Source organism: Balaenoptera physalus (assembly GCF_965194825.1).
Source record: "Balaenoptera physalus genome assembly, chromosome: 2".
Classification (NCBI taxonomy): domain Eukaryota; kingdom Metazoa; phylum Chordata; class Mammalia; order Artiodactyla; family Balaenopteridae; genus Balaenoptera; species Balaenoptera physalus.
The window spans coordinates 40,111,298-40,132,576 of NC_138883.1; the positions used below are offsets into that span (position 1 = coordinate 40,111,298).

General features: G+C 41.8%; 1 protein-coding gene and 2 pseudogenes across 3 annotated transcripts in view; 2 read left to right on the plus strand and 1 right to left on the minus strand.

The window, feature by feature from the left end:
* LOC309655336 (putative E3 ubiquitin-protein ligase TRIML2 pseudogene) overlaps window positions 1-21,279 on the plus strand; it is a 396,542-nt pseudogene that overhangs the window by 148,403 nt on the left and 226,860 nt on the right. The window lies entirely within an intron of this gene.
* PRKCH (protein kinase C eta) overlaps window positions 1-21,279 on the minus strand; it is a 221,605-nt gene that overhangs the window by 44,042 nt on the left and 156,284 nt on the right. The window contains exon 10 of the mRNA XM_082450419.1: window positions 19,081-19,235. Within this exon, the coding sequence (XP_082306545.1) occupies window positions 19,081-19,235 (155 nt within the window). The remainder of the gene's footprint in view (window positions 1-19,080; window positions 19,236-21,279) is intronic.
* On the plus strand, window positions 2,072-19,073 carry LOC309655365 (large ribosomal subunit protein uL11 pseudogene; annotated as a pseudogene). Its single transcript has one exon. The product of its transcript is annotated as a large ribosomal subunit protein uL11 pseudogene (transcript).

Below are 21,279 nucleotides of genomic sequence, written 5' to 3' on the forward strand. Positions count from 1 at the left end.
TTGTTTTTCTTTTTTAAACTGAACTTTAGTTGTACAGACACATGAGTTCTATTTGGTTAGAACTGTGGGACTGTAGTGTCCCCTTTGGTCCCTATTCTGAAGCTATTTGAGACCCCGTTCAGCAACGAAAGAAGTGGACAGAGAGGTAGCTGTCTGTCTCTCTCATCTCCCCTTTCTTTAGCTCTATCGAGTAAAACTAAACATGAAAAGTGCACTTATTTCCTTCCATGTCATTTTCACAAGTAATTACTTTTACTTTTTTATATGCTTACACTAGAATGCAGGGTCCTGGCCTGTCTTGGTCACTATGATATCCTTAGACACAAAGTAGGTCTCAATGAATATTTGCTGCATGAATAAATGAATGACTTAACAGATGCATAAATAAATAGTTGAATGTGGACCCATAAAGTTATGACTACTGACAAATTTATTTCTCATGCAAATATATTAAAGTATCATGCAAAGGAAATAAAACATGGGACTCAGGGGAAAAGCAATTTTCTTCCATGTGTCTTTCAGATTAAGACAGTGACCAATGCTAAAAAGATACTTTTAAGTGGTTAATAACTAAATTTCCAATTCATGGCCTTGGAGAGAATAGTCCATGAAAAGAAAATGATGGGAGAATTCCTTTCCTACAGAAGGGGAACCCTCTAAACTTCTAAAAAATATCCCCTTTTCTTTGGTTCTGCCATCTCACAGAAAAAAAGAAAAAGTTGTAGAATGTGGACACCTCTTTGTAGGGTGACCGTGCAATGTACTGTCCAAAATGGGCCTCTGAGTAAAAGGGGGGCGCTATTAAGGGGGAATCACAGGAGCAAACTGGAACTTCCCTGGGAAGACTAAGACACGGGGCTGACCTACCTCTTCACCATGTAAGCTACCCACTCAGAGTTAAAGCAATTCCTTGAAATTCTTCTCTTGAAAGTGCTTGTTCTTTCCTGAATTCTTCTCATCTTAACTCTTTGCTGAGTTGTTATCTTGAGAACTCATTCTTAGGAAGTACAGTATCTTGAGCTTCTCTGGGAAGTTATCAGTTCTAGAGTTAACTCTTTACACACCAAGTATGACCCAGGCCACCCTTCCTGGATCATGCATCAAGTGAGATACTGTGAAAATGCTCTGCATAGTAAGCCCTCGATGCTCCCTCTTTCTTTTGATGTAAACAGAACATAAAAATATGCCATAGCTGCAGCAAACTGCACAAAGCCCAGCAGCCCCTCAGACAGACTTCAGAGGGAACGTGCTTTTTAACATACTCACTTCCTTTGGTAGTGCCACGGTACAAAGATTACACTCAGCCTTTCCAGCCATAAAAGCTTCAGTTTTTCCCATTCTTGCTGCCAAAGCTGAAATGCCAAGAAATGCTGGGAACTGTGATTATACACACTTCATATTTTACACTCTGAAACCCCAAGGAATAAGCTGTGGAGAACAGAGTCCTATTTCTTAAATGGCAGCTGAATAGATAGGGCACTCAAGCTTTGCGGAGCGCGGCTGAGTATTTGCATGGAGAGAAACAAACAGAGACGTCACAGATTTTTCCCGTCTGTGTGGAACCTTCCTGGCATCTGGGGCAGACCTTGGCTAGCTTTTCTCATTTCTTTCTTTTTTGCTATTTTTTAACTTTCTGAATTACTCATCAAGATTCTTACGGGAAAAAAAAAAAAAAATCAATGCCACACATATAACTCAGTCATAAGGAAACTCAGCAACTGCCTCTGACAGGTTTGAACCTGTCTCTTCACAGACAAGAAAACAAAACTTCAGTGTTCTTTAGGCCCAAACTGAATCCCCCTTTTTTTAGAGTAGCAATAAAGCGGCCAGCCTGACAGCATTTAGATCTCAGGTTCGCTTTGTCAAAATTTTCCTCCCAAGCTGTAAATTAAGTCTTAATTTCACCGCTACAGAGTATTTTTCTCAATTCCAGTGTCTAGGGTAGGAATTAGAACAAACACACACAAACCAAAAAAACTGGTCTTCCTTCCTCCCTCCCTCCATCCCTCCCTTCCTTCAAGAATTAACACAAGAGCCTTGGGTACCTCACTCAGGAAGGGCTCATGATGGCAAGAGCTGTTCTTCTAAAGGGTGAATTTCATGACTCACTATCACCTGCTTTCCTCTATGGCTCTGACCCATTTCTTTGTCAAAGGAGCGTTAAAATCCTCACTAAGGGCAAACTTGGGAGGGGCCAGCTTCTCACTGCTTGGATTAAACAAAGATTTAACACCCTCTCTTGCTTAATTCACAAGATCTGGAAGGCTTCCACATGTTTACAGAGCATAAGAGCTCACGTCTGATTTTTTCCTCCCTTTGACAGTGCCTGCTCCAGTGCTTTGCAGAGAAAGGGGTTTGAGAAGCTGCTGGTAAATGACCACTCTGCACCAAAGCAAAGCACGCACCATGCAGCCAGCGTGGACGTGCGTGCTGCTGTTCCTTAATCCCGTTATAAATATAACCACTGATGCAACTGCACGACGTGTAGGGCTGGAAATAAATTTCTCTTTGTAGCTATATAACTGCAATAAACTTTTATAAGCCTGTTGCATGGTCTGAACAGACCTGCACAGTTTCTCCAACAAGAGCAGGATTCTTTGCAGGTTTGAACCCTCACCCACAGACCCTGCTTGGAAAAGAGAAGGAGGCTCAAAACTGCTAGCTTTTTACAGGAGTTTAGAGCTGGTCTTTTCAAAAGGCTTAGGAAATCTTCAAGTGTATCCTATAGCACCATTTGTTTTTCGACAGGAAACACAGAGCTTGTGTATATGTAAACCATTTCTGGCAGGACATACAAGAAATGGGTTACTGGTTGCCTTGAGAAAGAGAAATCAGGAAGCTGGACTTAGCTTTCACTGTAATCTTTTTTAGAATAGCTCAACATTTCTTTTTTTATCATATGTATGCATTAACTCATCTAATTAAGTTACATCGACACTGCTCTTTAGTCAATAACTAATACCCTGTTTATACCCATCTTCATATCATTTATCTCCCCCAATGTGTTCCCCTGGACAAGCTCAGTAGCTAGAAATAAAACAGAAATGAAGAGAAGAAAGAAGAAATATTGCTATACCATGTGCCAGTAATGGAGGGATACCAAATGAAAATGAACAAGGAAACCAAAGTTCTGGATGCCAAGCCCTGATAGAGCTGTGACAAATGAGAGAAAAAGCCTGAGGATCTTGGCTCTTCATCCTGCACCCCCTGGAGAACATCTCTTCCCTTGCTGACAATTCCCTTTCACTCCCTACTGACTGATTTCTCCTCTTCCTCTGCCCATCCCCCACTCCTTTTGCTTATTTCATTTAAAAATATTGGTTCTCAAAAATCACAAAGGTAACACATTCTCACTACAATCAGTGTGATACAATATGAAGATACCTAACGAAAAATTAAGAACTGTCCACCCCATCCCAAGCTTGTTTTGTATCTGCTCTCCCACAACTTCTTCCACGCACATATCTATGTACAGTTGGATTTTGCTACCTTTTTTTTTTTTAAGCAAAAAATGGGACTTAAATGAGCATATGAACCATTTAACTTATTTTTCTCACTGATTTATCTATCAGGAAAAAACCACCCAGGTGAATAAATGTAAATCTAACTCATTCATTCTTCCAGTAGTTGTATAATATTCTGCAGGGTATACTGTAATTTATTTAACCTTTCCTTATTAAATCTGTCCACCTCTTAAATGGGTTCACTGTTCAAGTTTCTTCCTTGGATCATTTTCTTCTTTATAACTGATAACATGTATGGAGAAAAAACTGGCTCTGATACCAGATACGGGGATAAACAAGCAGCATGAATTGAATTCTCAAAATAACCTCATGGGATAAGCAGAACTGTCATCCCCGTGTTATGGATTAGGAAACTGAGACTTAGAGGAATTAAAGAGTTTATCCAGTATCACAGAGCTAGTACACTGTGGAGGTAAGTTTCAAATCCAAGTTTGATTCCAAAGCCTTGCTCTTAACTGTAAGTCAATACTGCCTCATTTGCACACTGTTGCCACGCAATCAACCTGGAGCCTATGGCCACTGTCTTCAACGTTAGCCTGGTATTTACAACTTTGAGATGGGTCAGTTGACTAGGCGTTCCACAGGTACCTCTAACTTGAGGTGTTCAGGTCTTCATCTCCCCCATCCCCACACCTGTGCTCATCCTCTGCCTCATCTTTGCAAAAGGAAACTCTGAAGAGCCTATTCTGAAGTCACATCAACAATCAACTTCCCACCATGCCTGCTACCCCTATAATCAGCATCAACAAAATTCAATTAAAGCCCAAGTCTTATTTAAGAGGAGTAACATGAGCTATTAACATCACAACTCAGTTTAGTTAACCAATTACTAGTTATGAATGCTGCTGATTTTACTAGAGAAGAAGAATGTAACACATCAAATAGATACTGAATCAAGAATGAAAAATTATATGGATGGCTTATGATTGCTCAGAAATCAGTGATTGCAAAAAGATAACCAGAATGAACAATATCACACTAATCATATTTCCTTCTTTGACAGGTAAACTACATTGGAAGAACCAGATTGCCTCCAAATATCTGAAAGGCTTTCTTTTAGAAGATTTGTGTTTTTTCAGTTTCCTCCTTATAGGTGGTTCAGAACCAGTGAATGGAAGATACTGAGAGATACTGTTTGAGTCAATACAAAGGTGAAATTTCCAAGTCATTGATGCCTAAAAGTGGAGGGAACAAGTTCCTTTTTGTTTGGAGGTGTTTAAATATAGACAAAATGACCACTCAGCAGGCTATTAGGTATTCATGCTTTGAAAAAGAAGGGTATATAACTGTGAATTTCCTTCCAGTCCCAAGGCTCAAAAATTGTGTCAGTGGGACATGGATCAGGGAAGTATCAAGAATGTAGGACAGAGAGTCTATATGTGAAAAAGCAGGTTTGGAGGGATATTCTGGAGGTTGGAGGAGCAGTGCCAAGGGAGGAAAGAGAAATGAAAGGTCATACAGTCAAACTGCCACCTTCCCATTTTGAGCACCATGCACACACTTTGGGAACCGGATCCCTCAGTGATGTCATTCTCCTAGGTGTGGGGCAGTCTGCCTGTCAGTTTCACTCACTTTTCTTTGCAGCTGAACCCAGAAATTCATCAATATCTGGGCATTTTTGCCAAATGGTAACAGGGCGCTTGCACCAAGTTACATTTCCTCTTAGGAAGTTTGCTGATAAGTAAAATTTGACATTTGCAAGACAATGGAAAAAATTCCACTTTCAGGCAGACTATTTATCAAAAGGCAAACAGTAATACCACGTTCCGCTTAGCTATTTCTCCTGCCAGGCTTAAGTACTGGGATCCAGGAGGAGGATTTGGTCTCAACACAACTGGAAAATATACCCTCCAAGACTAACATACATGGCTCAGTGAGCCAAAAGAATGACAATGCCCTCATCTAATCCTCAGCTGTTCTCTAGTGTCAATCCATGGTGTGTTCAACTCCAGCAGGTACTATTCTCCTCAGGGCTGAAATTATTTCCAGGTAGATTTTGTACTATCAAGTAGTTGCAAAGCACCTTGCTTCACATAATAGAAAACGTTGACAATTGAATAAATGTATGAATGAACCACTGCGATGGACTGAATGGTTGCATACCTCCCAAATTCATATGTTGAAGCCCTGACCACCCCATATTTGGAGATGGGGCCTCTGGGAAGTAATTCAGGTTAGATAAGGTCATGAGGGTGGGTCCCCCATGATGGGATTTGTGCCTTTATAAGAAGAGACGTTAGAGAGCTTGCTTCTCGTCTCTTCTCCACCAGGCATGTGAAGATACAGCAAGAAAGTGGCTGTCTGCAAACCAGGAAGACAGGCCACACCAGAAACCAAAATGGCCAGCATCTTGCTCTTGGACTTCCCAGATTCTACAAGTATAGACATAAATTTCTGTTGTTTAAGTCATCCAGTCTACGGTGATCATTACGGAAGCCTGAGTAGACTAGGATGATGACTCACAGACAAGGAGTGATCACAGCCTGAAGGTCAAGGCTTGACAGAACTTAACTGGTACAGCAGCAGCAAGGTACCTATTTTTGATATAATCATGTTGAGAAACACGTACTGGGGTATATTCAATATCATATTTGAGATTCCCTTTTGAAAATAATATTTTTAATGATTAAAAAGACAATGTCTGTTCAATGTAGAACATTTGAAAAGCATTAAAAGGAAAATAAAAACCACCTACATTCCCTCAGATACTCAGACAACCACTGTTGACGTGCTGATGTTTATCCTTCTGGAACTATTTTCTCTACAGAGAGTAAAGCTGACAAGGAATGAGGTCTTCTTCTGGGGGGTTTCTTCTGAACCATGACCATCACTGCACTCACAAGGTCACCTTAAAGAACCCCATCCTCTTATATTCACAAGGACGTTACTGAGAAGTGGTTTTATTTTCAGGATCCTAATATGGATATTCACATCCTGTACTATCTGTATAGAATCAACACTGGTTGCCTATAGGGGTGATTAGGGATTAACTGAAAGGAGCACAAGGAAACTTTCTGGGATGATGGAAACGTTCTATCTGTTATTTACAGAATTGATTACCTACTGTGTACACTCATCAAAACAAATTGTACACTTAAGATCTACGGGGGTGGTGGTGGAGTGAAGTGGAAAGACCAATACAACCCACTGGGTAACACCAATACTCATCATTAAAACATGTGCTTTGATGCATTTTTCCAAAGAATGTTCAAAAAGCGAACATTACTGAGCGTGTACTACATACCAGGCTCTGGGCTAAAGGCCTCACATGCACCACTCAGGTGTGCATTTCTAGGATCTGCATTTTATCAATGAAGAAACTGAGGCTTATAGCGGTTACGTAACTTGCTCAAAATTCCACAGCTGGGAAGTGGCAAGGCAGAACTGGAACCCAGGTCCCTCAAACCCCAGGAAAAAAAGTTATAACAACATGCATGCCTTTTGACTCAGCAGTAATACCTCCAGGAATCTGTTCCAGGAAAAGAATCAAAGACTGATCCAAATAGATGTGTACAAGGATATAATAAATTCACCATTATTAATAAATCAGCTTAAATGTACTATAAATTAAGTAGGTCCATATGGTAGACCACTCTGTATCATGTAATATTAGGTTTAAAAGAGAATGTAAATGGCTTTCATGATAGGGGAAAATGGTCATGACAAATTAAGTGAAAAAAAAATCAGGTTAAAAATGTATATATAGTATGACCTCAATTTTGTTTCTTTTTTTGAAGTAAATACATTTTAAAACTCTAAGGAAATACATGTGAAGAAAATGATTATCTTTCAGTGGTAGGGTTATAGGTTATTTAATTTTAAATTTTCAACAGTTACTATATGTTACTTTTGTAATTAGAGAAGAATCAATTTTATTTTAAAAATAAAAAACACAGGGGAAAATCATTGCTCTCACTAACGAATGTATACCTGTATACCCAAGACTGTATATACACATCTTTATGAGAAAAATATCTTTGTACAGCCCCTTAATAATTTTAGGGTATTAATGGTATTCGATAACTTACACGTAACTGTAAAAAAAGTGAAATCACCAGGATTTCTAACATAGTCATATATGTAAAATATACATGATAGGTTTAAGGAACTTACAAAACAATGCCCGGTTTGTAAAAATGATCTTGAAGAAGTTTTTACCTTTCCTTTTAGCAGAAAGCCATAAAAAAATGGAACAGATTACTGTTGAAGTCCTCTGAACATAGCAGACAGACCTGATGTAAATCTGAGAGGAATTAGCATCACCTAAAGCAGAAAAGTACACAACTTAAATTTGCTACAAATTCTATGGATCTAAGTCATCCAGTGTAGAAGGGTCATGGCAGAGACCACCACTGTTTCCCAAACCCAAGTACTGTACAGCTCCTTTTGAAAGAACATGTGAAGAAACACTGATAGATCTGTCTTTTCCTATGAAATATCTTTCACTTGAGAATTACAATCACAAAGAAGAAATTTTATCTTTATAGTGAGTGAAAGATGTATGTTATCATCAAAATGAAAATCCAAAATTTTAAAATCCATAAGAATTAAAACGATCATTTGAAAAATACTATTATGGATGCTCATTCTTTTCAGTAGGTCAAATTCTCAAAAGGCATTCATTTATTAAAAAAAAAACCACTACCTTGATTTCTCAGCAAATCATGGGTTTGGACCAGCATAATAGTGGTGATAGATGCTGGGTTAAAGAGGCATGGTCCCTGCTCTCACGAGGCGGCCCATACGCAGAGAGGCACAGGCCAGGAAGGATGCTGAGGGAAGGGTATTACAGGACACCGCGGGAGCAGAGAGGGTGGGCACCCAACCCCGATAGAGGTGGAGGGCAAGGGGGTCCAGGAGAATTTCCCATCAGAGGTGACAACTAAGCAGAGACTGCAGACATCAGCAGGCATTCCCTTGGCAGAGAGAGGGAGAAGCGTTCCAGGCAAAGGGAAATGCACGTGCCAAGGCCTGCAGGATGGAGGAACTGGCACCTTCAAGGATTCACACCTGAGGTGGGATGACGGAGTTCCACCATAGGCTGCATGACCTTGAACAAGTTACTTCCCAGAGCCTCAAGTGTCCTTAACTGTAAAAGAAGGATGACACCATTTCCTTGGAGAGATGTCATAAGAAGGCAAAATTAAATAGGTACAACTCCTTCCAGAGGTGTTTGTCCTCGTGAGATTAATGCTCAGCACACGTGGTTATTATTCTGTGTGGTAGAATCAGGGAGAGAGCTCAGATCATCTCCTCCGCTCTGCCCCAGACCTCCCTGCCCAGTAATCCTTGACCTCGCAGAGCACAAGCCCCTCCCACAGTGTCCCTGCCGTTCCTTCCACCTGGAATGCTTTTCCCCCCGTTATTCATAGAGAGCCTGTTTCCTGGCGTCCTTAGGTCTCTGCTCATCTGCTCAAAGAGCCCTTACAAGAGAAGCCTTTCTTAATCCTCTGTGTAAACAGTGAAACCATTCTCCTCAAACTTTATCTTCCCTGACATAGCTTTTTCTCCACAGAGTTTATCACCCCGATACTCAATATACTTACTTTTTGCTTGTCTGACTACCTGTGCTAGAATTTAAGCTCCTGGAGGGTAGGTGGTTTTGTCAGCTTTATTTCCAGAGCTTTGAACACTGCCTGGCCCACGATGTGTACTCAACACCTAAGTGTGAAAGGAATGAATAAGTAACCCAAGCTAGAGGGCGGGGCCTTCCTTTATTCTTCTTTTAGTCTCTGAGGGTGTGACATAAAGCTTTGCATTAAGTAGGCATTTCATAGGCATTTGTTTAACTGTACAACTGAATCACTTTTTACAAATGGCAGTGTTCATCTGGTACCTAAAGATCAACGATTATATTTTTAGAGCTTAGCAAATGAATCCAAGATTGTGTTTAATTATAATGAAGCAGTAGATTGCTGGATCAATTTGGTGGGGAATACAGCAAGACTGGTGGTCTGATTTCATTAGCCAGTGGAATCAATTAACACATATATCAATTAGTCCCAAATAACCACAGCCTTTGTTCATGCAAAGGTCAAACACTGATGATGTATGCCAGGATCAGTATTCTGATCTAATAAGTACAGAAACAATCAAAGTGTTTCAGGGCTTAAATTTCTTTCTGTCATTAATCTGGATCCTTGGAGAAATTGTACCAGGATATTTACTCCAGTGATGGTCCAAAAATGTTCTTGAATCGCCCCTCAAATGAACAACAAAAAAATTTGCTTCAATACCACAAAAAGTAAACTCAAAATGAGTTGGACTGTTTCCCCCATACATTAGAGAGGCAGCTGACATTTAAACAAAAGGCAACAGTATAGTCTTCAAGTTTTACAATCTGTCCCCTATGCTCCAGGGCTTCCTAAGGAAACTATCTTAAGGATTTATGATAAGTACATGGTAACTATATTAACTATACATGATATCAAAATAAGGCTAAAATGCGAAGAAAATTATTTGGCTTGAAAGGAAAGCATAATCAGATTTAGTTTACTGTAAAAAGATTGGTCTCCTTTCAGCTTTTAGCTCAGAGGAGGCCAGGGTGCAACTTTCTTCATTCATCCCAAATCCCGGTTCATCTGACACCAGCCACCTCCACCATGCTGCCTAAGCTCGACCCCAACGAGATCAAAGTCGTATACCTGAGGTGCACTGATGGGGAATTTGGTGCCACATCTGCTCTGGTCCCCAAGATCGGCCGCCTGGGTCTGTCTCCAAAAAAGGTTGGTAATGACATCACCAAGGCAACTGGTGATTGGAAGGGTCTGAGGATTACAGTGAAACTGACCATTCAGAACAGACAGGCCCAGATTAAGATGGTACCTTCTGCTTCTGCCTCTGCCTCTGGTCATCAAAGCCCTCAAGGAATCACCAAGAGACAGAAGGAAGCAGAAAAACATCAAACAGAGTGGAAGCATCACTTTTGATGAGATTGTCAACATTGCATGACAGATGTGGCATCCATCTTTAGCTAGAGAACTCTTTGGAACCATTGAAGAGATCCTGGGGACTGCCCATCTGTGGGCTGCAATGTTGATGGCTGCCCCCCTGACAACATCACAGATGACATCAACAGTGGTGTGCTGAAATTCCCAGCTACAAGAACTACAAAGAAAAATAATTTAATAAAGGATTATCTGACAATCCCCGCGCCTCCAAAAAAGATTGGTCTTCAGAGGGTTGATTTTTACAAGCCACAACTCCAATTTCTGTGAAGAATTCTCTATTTTTGAGGACGCATCATGAGCAAAATTTCAGCTCAAGCCTATGCTACAGAGAAAGTGCAAATCAGCTGATAGCATGTATGCAAAGAATAACCTCTATCGACGTGGCATGTTTCAAAGAGCTTTCACATTTCCATTTCCACCTGACTGGAGCTTCATCAACACTCTACAGGAAAGCTATGTCAATGGTACCCCCATTGGACAGACGGGCAAACAGGCTCAGAGTGTTCAGCAAGCCACCCACATCCTCAGGACCAGCATGAAGCAGGGCTGGGACTAGCACCTAGGTCCTTCTGAAAACCATGCCCAGCATTCTTTCAGTTCAAAGAATATATGCTGCCTCTCAAACTTACTTTAAAATAAGTGATGCTTTTCTATTTTTTGTAGCATTATATTTTAAATGGAATTGTACTCTGGGGACACTTACTCTAAATGATGCAGTATATCAGTATTTTGTTTAACCACAGAGCCAAATTTAGGCAGCTTTCTAATGGGGCCTGATTCCCTAGGGTTCTGTCTTTGGCTCACTGTTCCATTTAAGACACTGTTGTTGGATGATCTCATCCAGTCCTATGATCTGAACTAACAGCTATGTCCTGATGACTTCCAAATATTTAGTTCCTGCCCACCTTCACTGGGCTTCAGACTCAAACCCATCTGCCCATTTAGCATTTCCACTGGAATGTGGCTCAAGTACCTGACATGTTTCTAGTTCTCATCTTCATCTTCTGCTGAGATCTCTTCCTAGTCTCATGGTCTCTCCTAGCTAACGGTACTGTCCATCATCTATTCAAACGTCTAACTAAACACCTAGGAATGACCCCAGGTTTCTCATTCATGCCCTGGGTCCACCTAGTCACTAAGCCCTGTCTGTTCTACTTGCTGGTATCTCATAAATGTATGCCCTTCTCCTCAGCCCTACCATCAATATCTTAGTTCAGAGCCTCATTATCTTCTTACCCAGAGCACCGTAACAGCCACAAACTGAACCTTCCCCTGCCGCCCACATACACATTTCCACACACTCCCCCCACCCCTGCCAAATACATGTAAAATATAAATCCACTCACTCATGTCATGCAACTTGCTGAAAATTCTTCAAAGACTCTCCTTTACCTGTTACATAAAGCCAAATTTCCTGGTATGAAATTTGTACCTGACAGTGCAGGTTTTCTATCAAATAACTATTTTCCTCCTTTTTCCTTAATAAGAGAAACCCAATTTTTAGTTAGAACATAGCCATGTAGTAATTTCCTAGCCTTCACTGAAGCTAGGTACAGCCATGTGACCAAGTTCTGGACAATTCCATGGTAAGTATTGTGTGGAAGTTCAGGAAGGATCCTTAAAGAGAGCTGACTCAGCTGGAAGGAGTGCCCTTTGCCCTTCTTACTGCCTGGAACTGGAATACAGAGATGACTTCTGGAGTTGCAGCAACCATCTTAGACCATGAGGTGACCTTGAAGACGGCAGAATAGAAAAGATAGAAATCTGCATCCCTGAGGACTCCATGGAGCTTTGATGGCAGAGCTGGACACCCTACCTCCAGATTCTTTACAGGGGAGAGAAATATATTTCTATTTAGTTTAAGCCACTGTCATTTTATATTGCCTGTGACAGGCAATGGTGCCAAATCCTAAGTGATACAGAATTCAAACTTCTCAAGAATGTTAAGCCTTGCATAACTTCATTTCTGTCAACCCCTCTAGCCTTATGTTCCACCATACTTCAATCTTTAGGCTCTAGTACTACCAAAATTCTAGTAGTTTTCCACTCCACCCACAGATTCACCAGGGACTTTCACACTTCTCAGCTTTTGTTCAAGTCTGCGCCCTACCTAAACACCCTACTTAATTTTATTCAGCATTTAACTTTCCACACTCAGCTCAGGCATCACCTCCTATAGGAAGTTTGCCTAAATCTCCATCTTAAGCTAAGTGGCCAGTCTCTGTGCTCCCATAATGCCCTGGGCATACTCCAGTTTTGGAGCCCACTTGCTATTATTTATGGGCCATCTCTCCCACCCCACAGAAAGAACCTCAGAGGGCAGACAACACATCTACTCATTTTGTATCTATACCTCCTAACACAAGTGGGAGCTCAGTAATTATGTTCTGAGCTCAGCTGCATTTTCCTCACTGAAATGGAGTGAACAATATCACATGCTTCCGAATGTCTTGCTTAGCCCTTCAGGTCGCAGCACGCTGAAGACTGAAACAAAATTTTCTAATGGCGATATTTTTTTCTGGAGGTAAAAAAACAAGCTGCAAGTGAGCCATCCTAAGAAAACATCCATTCTGAGAAGCAATTTATTGTTTGGATGTTTCAGACTTGAATTCTTTCATCTGTGACCGGGAACTCGGCACTAAGTAATCCTGTAGGTCTCATCTGGTTCTGACACTTTATAATTCCATTTTTGAATACAAACACATAGATTTGGACACAAGAAACTCACTGTGAGTGAATGGCTCCTCCAGGGACTGACAACATGACTGGCCTTACCCAACTTTTAAATAAATTATTTACAAGGAGTGCCTAAAAAAATCTCAAAGTCATCAGAGGACACTGAGCACATTAGGATATTGAAATGTCAATTGTGGGAAGATATGCCTCCTAAATTTCAACCACGCTGGACTTCTTTCTCTAAAAGCCCTTGAGCTTGCCATGCTCCCTCCTGACACTGGGCACTTGCATTTGCTATTCCTTCTGTCTTGAACGCTCTTTCCTTCACTCTTTACTAGTTACCTCAGCTCATGAGTCACTTCCCACTTCCTTAGGAAAATCTTCCACCTTTCCTTGACCAGATTGAATCACCCTATGAGAGGTTCTCATTCATTGCAATGCATTCCTCTTCTTCACAGCACTGGTCACAGTTGTGATTTTCTATTAGTATGATTATGTGATTGATGTCTTTCTCCCTCACTAGACCATACTCTCCACAAGGCAGCACTTTTGTATTTGCTCATCACTGTATCCATATCCTTGGCAGAGAGTCAATGCTCAATAAATTCTTGTCAAAGGTCCCCAAACGCTGTGCAAGGGAGGAGAATAGGGGCTGATGAGTTTCATTTGGGGGACATGTCAAGCTATTTTAGTAAGCTGGAAATCCTCAGAGCTCCCCATCACACCTTTGAAAAAAGATCTCAGGAGTTAGGGATTGAAGTCACTTTCTGGTGACGGACGAGCAGGCACTGAATGAGCCCATCATCTGGCAGAACATGCATGATAAGCTAAGAAGAGAGAAGGCAGGAATATGACTAAAAAGTTTGGAGCTCCAGTAATAGTCCTGAGTAAGAGCTCACAGCCAAAATCCGAAGTGAAAGTTACTAATGTATTGAAAATCCCACGGCTAGCACATCCTGAAAAAACAAGGACTATATGAAGATAAAAACACAACAATTTGTGGCTGTCTTTGTAGCACGCAGATCAAGAAAGAGTAGACCTACTTCTTGGAGCAGAAAGAATGATGTTATCACATGGCAAAGGGAAAACAGAGCTCCTAAATTTGACTTTCAACTTTATCTAAATAGACCACCTTTCTCGCTAGAGTGAGTAGAATAAATACAAATATAGAATCGAATTCCACTGTAGATAGGAGTCCAGAATTCCAGGCTCAAATGAAAGACATCTGGGGACTCTGAAAGTCTGCTGATAAATACTTAGGAGTAAGAAACGTCCCAGGAAATGGGAATCAGACAGGTGTTGCCACAATTTTCAAGAGGGGGAAGAGCTAGATATCAGAGAACAATGACTCAAGCACATGATATTCACCACGAACCCAACACACAAGTTGATTTGGGAGCAGATGACTTGTGAATTCTTTTTTTTTTTTTTTTAAAGATATTTTTTGATGTGGACCATTTTTTAAGTCTTTATTGAATTTGTTACAATATTGCTTCTGTTTTATGTTTTGGTTTTCTGGCTGTGAGGCATTTGGGATCTTTGCTCCCTGACCAGGGGTCAAACCCTCACCTCCTGCGTTGGAAAGCAAAGTCTTAGCCACTGGACCACCAGGGAAGTCCTGACTTGTGAATTCTTAAACATGAAAGCAATGCTCACAGAGGTGGCCTCTCTCAGCATGGCCTCTCTGAGCAAAATGATACTCAGCTAACTTCAGATCACACAGGTATGTGGAGTCAGCAAGGAACCTGACGGTCCCTTATGGTATCTTTGAGAAACAAGAGTCAGATGATATAGAGGTTGGTGTATTCATGCAGATGCAATGTCTCACAGCTGTGCTCAGAGACTAGCTTGATGGATCTCATCTGGCAGGGAGATCGCTAATATTTCCAAATTCTGAATTTATGAAAAAAAAGTCAAATTAGGTAGTGATTGTTCTCTAATTTGAGAAGAAATCAAAAGTGATTTCCTTTAAAAGTTAATGTACTGTGTAAGTATATGAGTACAAAACAATATGTCAGGTCTGGCAGTCAGCCTCTGTGGCCAGTTCCACATCTGGACGCTGGGATGGCAAATTACCATTGATATCCATGCAGCCCGCATAATGAGAACTGCACAGGGCACAAAGCAGTCAGACGCATAAGTTGAAAAGTGTACGTTGAAATGTGCTGTGTTCAAGTATAACCTGGGAAGGAGGAATCAAAACTTAAACTGGGCTCTTCTATAAATTCTTCCTCACTCAACCTATTTTAGATACATTCCATGCTTTGTCAGAAACAGCAAATCCAACGTGTGCTGGCCGGCTTTGGGAGTTAGGGGTTGACACGTCAAATGATGTCTGAGTTCTCCTCTAACACAGTTTTTGAAACACGATAGAAAACGGTGCCCATAATGCTGGCAGGCAGGTAAATGGGATGCGTGCCTCTTTGTTTTCCCCATTTCTGTAGGGCTTGACTCTGGAAAAAAGTCAGTGCCCATGTAAATTATTCATGAGCACTGTCTGGGATTCCAGTCAGCCAATAAGCCCCAGACAAAGGAATGAATAGTCTTTTTTTCCCTTAGCAAAGCGACTGATTGACTGCTTACTTCGCAGCCCTCTCTTTTCTTGGTCTGTGGGCCACAGCAAGGCTCCAGACCTTCTAACCAAAGGCAAAGGGGCAGATTCTTTTCTTGCTGTAGCTCCCAAGAGCTGGGCTTCTGTTCCTCCATGGAACGCAAGTGAACACATCTGAGAATCAGGGTCAGAACACAAGCGGAAAAGCGCTTGAATGTAACTGGCCTGTCTCCTCTCACACAAGGCACAGTCCGCTGAGAGACAGAAGAAGGGCATAAGGCACTACCTTCTAAAGTCCCATTTGATGATGACTTGCAAATGGTACCATCTTTGTAACTTGCTGCAAAAGAAACACCTCCCCCAGAAAAAAACAAAAACATAAAACAGCCAAACAACAACAGTTCTATTTGGAGAGATCAGAGGCATCATTCAGGCATCATTCATCTTTTTAGCTCTGATAAAGGCCATCCCAGGACATGTATGATAAACAAGGCTGTCCTATGCTCCCACATTTCTCCCTGTGCTCTCTGGATCAAATTCACACCCTCTGTGACCCAAATGTGCCCTTTGCTCTCTGTGAATTACAAGATCTTGGTTTTCAAAGGCTTATCCTTAAGACTCTGCTCTCAGGCCAGTACCCTGAATGGAATTAAATTATCCCATGAAATAAATCCACAGGATAAAAATAGCATTGGAATCTATGCTAATTAAATGTGTTCCCTTCAAAGTCAACCATATCAGTTAGAGCCTGCACATGGAATTCAAGTCAAAGAGTGAATTAAATTCTCAGATTTGAACCGCGATACCAAGAACTGAAATAAAATTTCTCAAGATGTGGGCTGATACTGCTTCACCAGAAACCACATCAGGCTACAATGTCCATCCTCCATATTTCAAGACAAATGAAACAGGGAGATGGAGAGGCAGTCACATCCCACACAGGTCATCTAGTATGTGCCTCGCATCAAGGTAATACAGTGCTTATGAAAAGCCTGAGTATTCAAGAAAACGATTTAGGCCTTATTGCTTTTCCCCACTGCTAGTCTGAATGTTTGTGTCCTCCCTCTCCCACATTATGTTGAAATCCTAACCCTCAAAGGGTGATGGTATTAGTAGGTAGGGCCTTTGAGGGGTGCTTAGGTCATGGGGGTGGGGCCCTGATGAATAGGGTTAGTGCCTTATAAAAGGGGTTCCAAAAAGATCCCTGGACCCGTCCACCATGTGATGTCACAGTGAGAAGGTACCAGCTAGGAGCCAGGAAGAGGGCCCTCACAGAACCTGACCATGCTGGTTCTTTGATCTTGGACTTCTAGTCTCCAGAACTATGAGAAATAAATTTCTGTGGTCGATAAGCCACCTAATCTGTGCTATTTTGTTACAGCAGCCTGAATGGACTAAGACACCCACTCTGCCTCATTTTCACAAATCAAAGTCGCCCTATCACCAAAAGGGGAGTAAGAAACTCACTCTTCAATGGGTTTACATGACAATTTACTTTAAGGTTGTACTCTAAGCCTTCAAGTCTCTCTTGAGGAGACAGTATAGCCCAGTGGTTAAAAACATAATTTGAATTCTGGCTTCACTACCAGTTAATAGTCTGGTTATTAACTCATTTGAAGATTAGTAATTCATCTAAGTAACACAAGTAATATTATTGTTATATAACACCATTGTTGGGAGGATTAAGGGAGAAATTCAGGTCAAGTACTGGGCCTGTAACAAGTACTCCGTTTAGCTCTTGTTGCCATTGTTAATCTTTTTTAATTTACAACACAATTCCCTGTCAAGTAGGGAAGTGATTATTCTTAAAAATTAAATGTGGGGAAGGCTCTCCCTGGGCTAAACAGAGCAGAGATGGGCAGCTAAAGCAAGGAGAGGAGAACAAACATGGAACACACAGCCCAGAGTCCGATACCACCACCAGGAAGGACCTAGAACTCCCTCCACCACCAGAGATCATGTCAGCAACCACCACCAATCATGTGCTGGGCGGAGGGCTGAGACAGGAGAAATGCCCTGCTGGAGCCACCAGGAGAACATCACGTCCTGGTCGAGAAAGCTCAAAGCACAGGCCATCTAAAGTGACCTGGGGCCGCCTCATGACTTAGGAATGAGCAGAGATTCCTTATGACCTTCAAGGGACTACCCCACTGCTGGTTATCCAGCCTGGCTCCCCGTGCTGTACCCCCTCTTCTACTTCACAGCGGGGGCTGTGACAGAAGAGCTGTGTCTACTTGAGGTTTCGTGCTCTGCACTGCAAATTCACTAGAAAACATTTCTGCACAGTGCCTGCTCTACCTTCTTGTTTTTCCACTTCTTTCTGGCACCATCGACCAGTCCTACTGCATTCTTTACTGGTCTCACTTCTCTTTTCCTACTTTTTTCTCCCAGGGTACTTAAGAATATTCAGTTTTTAAAGCTCTCTCACACTTTAATAATGATGTTCATGCGGTCATGAGCTCACGAAAGGAACAGCCTTTAGCAAGCTAATAAACATTCAGGAAATTCTTTACTTCAACATTCATGTGCCTAATATGAGACAGAATTTTTCTCAAGGGAAGGAAACAATTGCTTCTCAAGAGGGGAAGAAAAAAGGAGTATATGTGGCAACTAAGTCATAATGTGATGTAAAGAGCAGGATGACGTTGTCAACAGGGGAAAAAAAGGGAAATGTAAGAATAAAAATTATCTAACGCTCACTATTACATTTCCCACCTTCCGCAGCTTTGTGTCTGACTCAAGTTTAATTTGATCTCCCCTGAGCTCTGAGATCTAACAACATCAACCAGATTTCAAGCCCATTTAAAGTATGATATATTACGATCAAAAGATTGTGTGTCATGAAATGGAATCAAACAATATTTGGGAGGGGGCTTCAAGTGATAGGTGTCATCGAGCTGGAGGACACTGCTCATCAACGGGTCACCTCTTGGCTCCTGGACTGGTGAGCCGCAAGCTCATCGGACTGTGATTCCTAATCACAGCAATTTAGGGCAAGAGGCATCCGCGCTCTGCAGTTTAGGCATGGATTCTGAAAATGGAACGAATCACTCTCAAGTTTAAAACAGAAAAAAGAGAGCAGCAACATTTTCAGCCCTTGGCGGGGTTTGGCCTTAGAAAACTCCGGCTGAACAAGTTCATGAACAGTCTCTTCTGAGACTCTCAAGCCTATTTTACGAATACCACACGGGGGCAAGTTTTAGTTTGCAGGCATTGTTAATCGCTGTGTTACTCATTTATTCTAACGGACACACAAAGCTTTGTGAATTTAATTCCAAAAACATTTCAATTGTTCATCATGAGACATGGAAGGATGGGTTGAACAGGGGAATGAACCAGGGATGAATTATGAGAGGGGCTACCAGCAACCAAAACTCACCTATAGATGATGCCTTTGTCGTGTAGGAACATAAGCGCCGAAATGATTTCTGCAGCATAGAAACGAGCTCGTGCCTCATCAAAACGACGTGACTTCTGAATATGAAACATCAAGTCGCCCCCGTTCACAAACTCCATCACAAAAAACAGACGATCCTGGGTACAAACACAAAAGAGACAAAAGAGAATCCAACGTGGTGTAGCCATTAGCCTAAAATTCAGTCAGCATCACATGACCTTGGGCTCCGGCGTGGGGAGAAGAGGTTGTTAAATGGAGGTACTCAATGGAACATCCTGACAGCGGGTGAGGGCAAAGCAGGAGGGTCTGGTGGATTAAATCCTTGGGATGGTGGGGATGGTGGGGATGGGGGCTAGGTGGTGCTAGTAACACCTGGATCTCCTTTAAGTAATTCCACACAACCTTGAATTTCTGCATTAAATAAAAAGTAGAGAAGGCTTTGGTTCTAGTTTTAGTTCTGCACTTTAAACACTATGTAACCTTGAATTTAACTTTTTTTGGATGTTCAACATTAGTAAGGTGAGGATGATGATGTTATCTCTACCAGAATCATTGAGTTTTACAAACTGGAAGAGAGAAGCAGAAATCAAAAAGTGCGTGCCTTTTTGTCTGGAACATGTAGGGTTAATCACAGCAAGTAAGGGACATCTGATAGGTCCTCACACCTGGGCGGAGAATAATCACAGAGAAAGGGAAACATTTTTGACAAATCAGCCAGACAACAGTCTAATGACAGCCTCAGAGTTGCCTCAATGTTAGAAATTCCATTTGGCCCCTCAGAAGGTTCCTGAATCAGAAAAGGGAACTTAAAGTCAAGTGAGATGCCGTCTCCATCTGGAAGGAACTCTAACCCAGCAGGTGAAATGGGCTCTTAAAAGTCACTGTTGCGGTCAATGGACTAAGTACTGTGCAAGTGTTATGAATAAAGTGCTATGGAAAGTAACACCGCTTAATGGAAGAAGTGTACAAGTCTCGGTTAAAAAGTGATTCTCCAAGATGGACAGCATAAAACGCTTTGCTTCAGGAACCTCTGAGATCAATGGACTTCCTCATTCCCTCTCATTAGCATTTATGGAGTCCCAAGTTAGCCAGTGCTGAATTAGGTGATGGGGACCCAACAGAGGGTAAAACAGGCACAAAACAGACACAGTCTCTATCCATAGAGAGTCTAGTGTGGGAGATACACATTACTTTAAAAAAGCCACAAAGTCACATGAACAGGCAAATTTACAAATTCTGGTAAATGCTGTGAAGGAAAAGTGGAGGAAGCAATGACATTGTGTCATCTGCTTGGGGGGTCAGGGGAGGTCTCTCTGAGCAAGTGACGTGGGAGCTGAGACCTTCCGAATGAGTGCGGTCAGGGCCAGTGGTCATCCTTTTGGGGGCTGGGAGGGTGGGAGGTCATTTCGTAAGGAAACTGGTATTTTACCAATTCACAAAGGATGTGTATACGCACACAGAAGCCATCCTCATTTGTGGTTTCAGGTGCTGCCAGCTCTGCTTGGCATTGCCATGCATTCACAGCTGAATGGTGGGCAGAGATTGTGTATGCTGTCGTTCACCTCCTGATCCATCACTGGTTTAATCATGGTTTAATCAGGCCCTTCCCAGTCAGAAGACACTACAACTTATGACCTCCTATTCCCACTTTGAAGACAAACCTCAATTAGAAGGAAAAAAAAATCCTCTGGGTCTATGAAACATCTCTTTCTGCTAATGAGAAGCAAGAATTTAAGAGTGAAGATGGAATGGCAAGACTCACGCACACAAAACCAAAAACCAAACATCAATAAAACAACTCTTCAGGTTGACCAATATAAGCCAACAGAATACTAAATATATCAAGCCGTCTGACTAAGCTAATGGCCTTCATTTGAGTGTGACTGACCAGGGGGAGAGGCCGAGTTGGGTGGGACGAGCTTGGATGAGCAATGGGGTTCCCTATTTTCTGTATGGGGAGGGCTCGGGTGGAAGGAGCAGGTTAGCAGTGGGCGGGGCAGAGGGTAAGCATGTGATAGAGACGGGTCTAAGAGCTGCATCTACGTGAGAAATTGTTATGCCGATGCTGTGTTCATTTGGAGGGGCCTCAGGGGCCTGGATGAATCCCCAGGTGGTAAAGCCGCCTCAAACCATCCCTCAGCAAGAAGGTCCATCTGATACATTTTTGTCATCCGGCCTGTT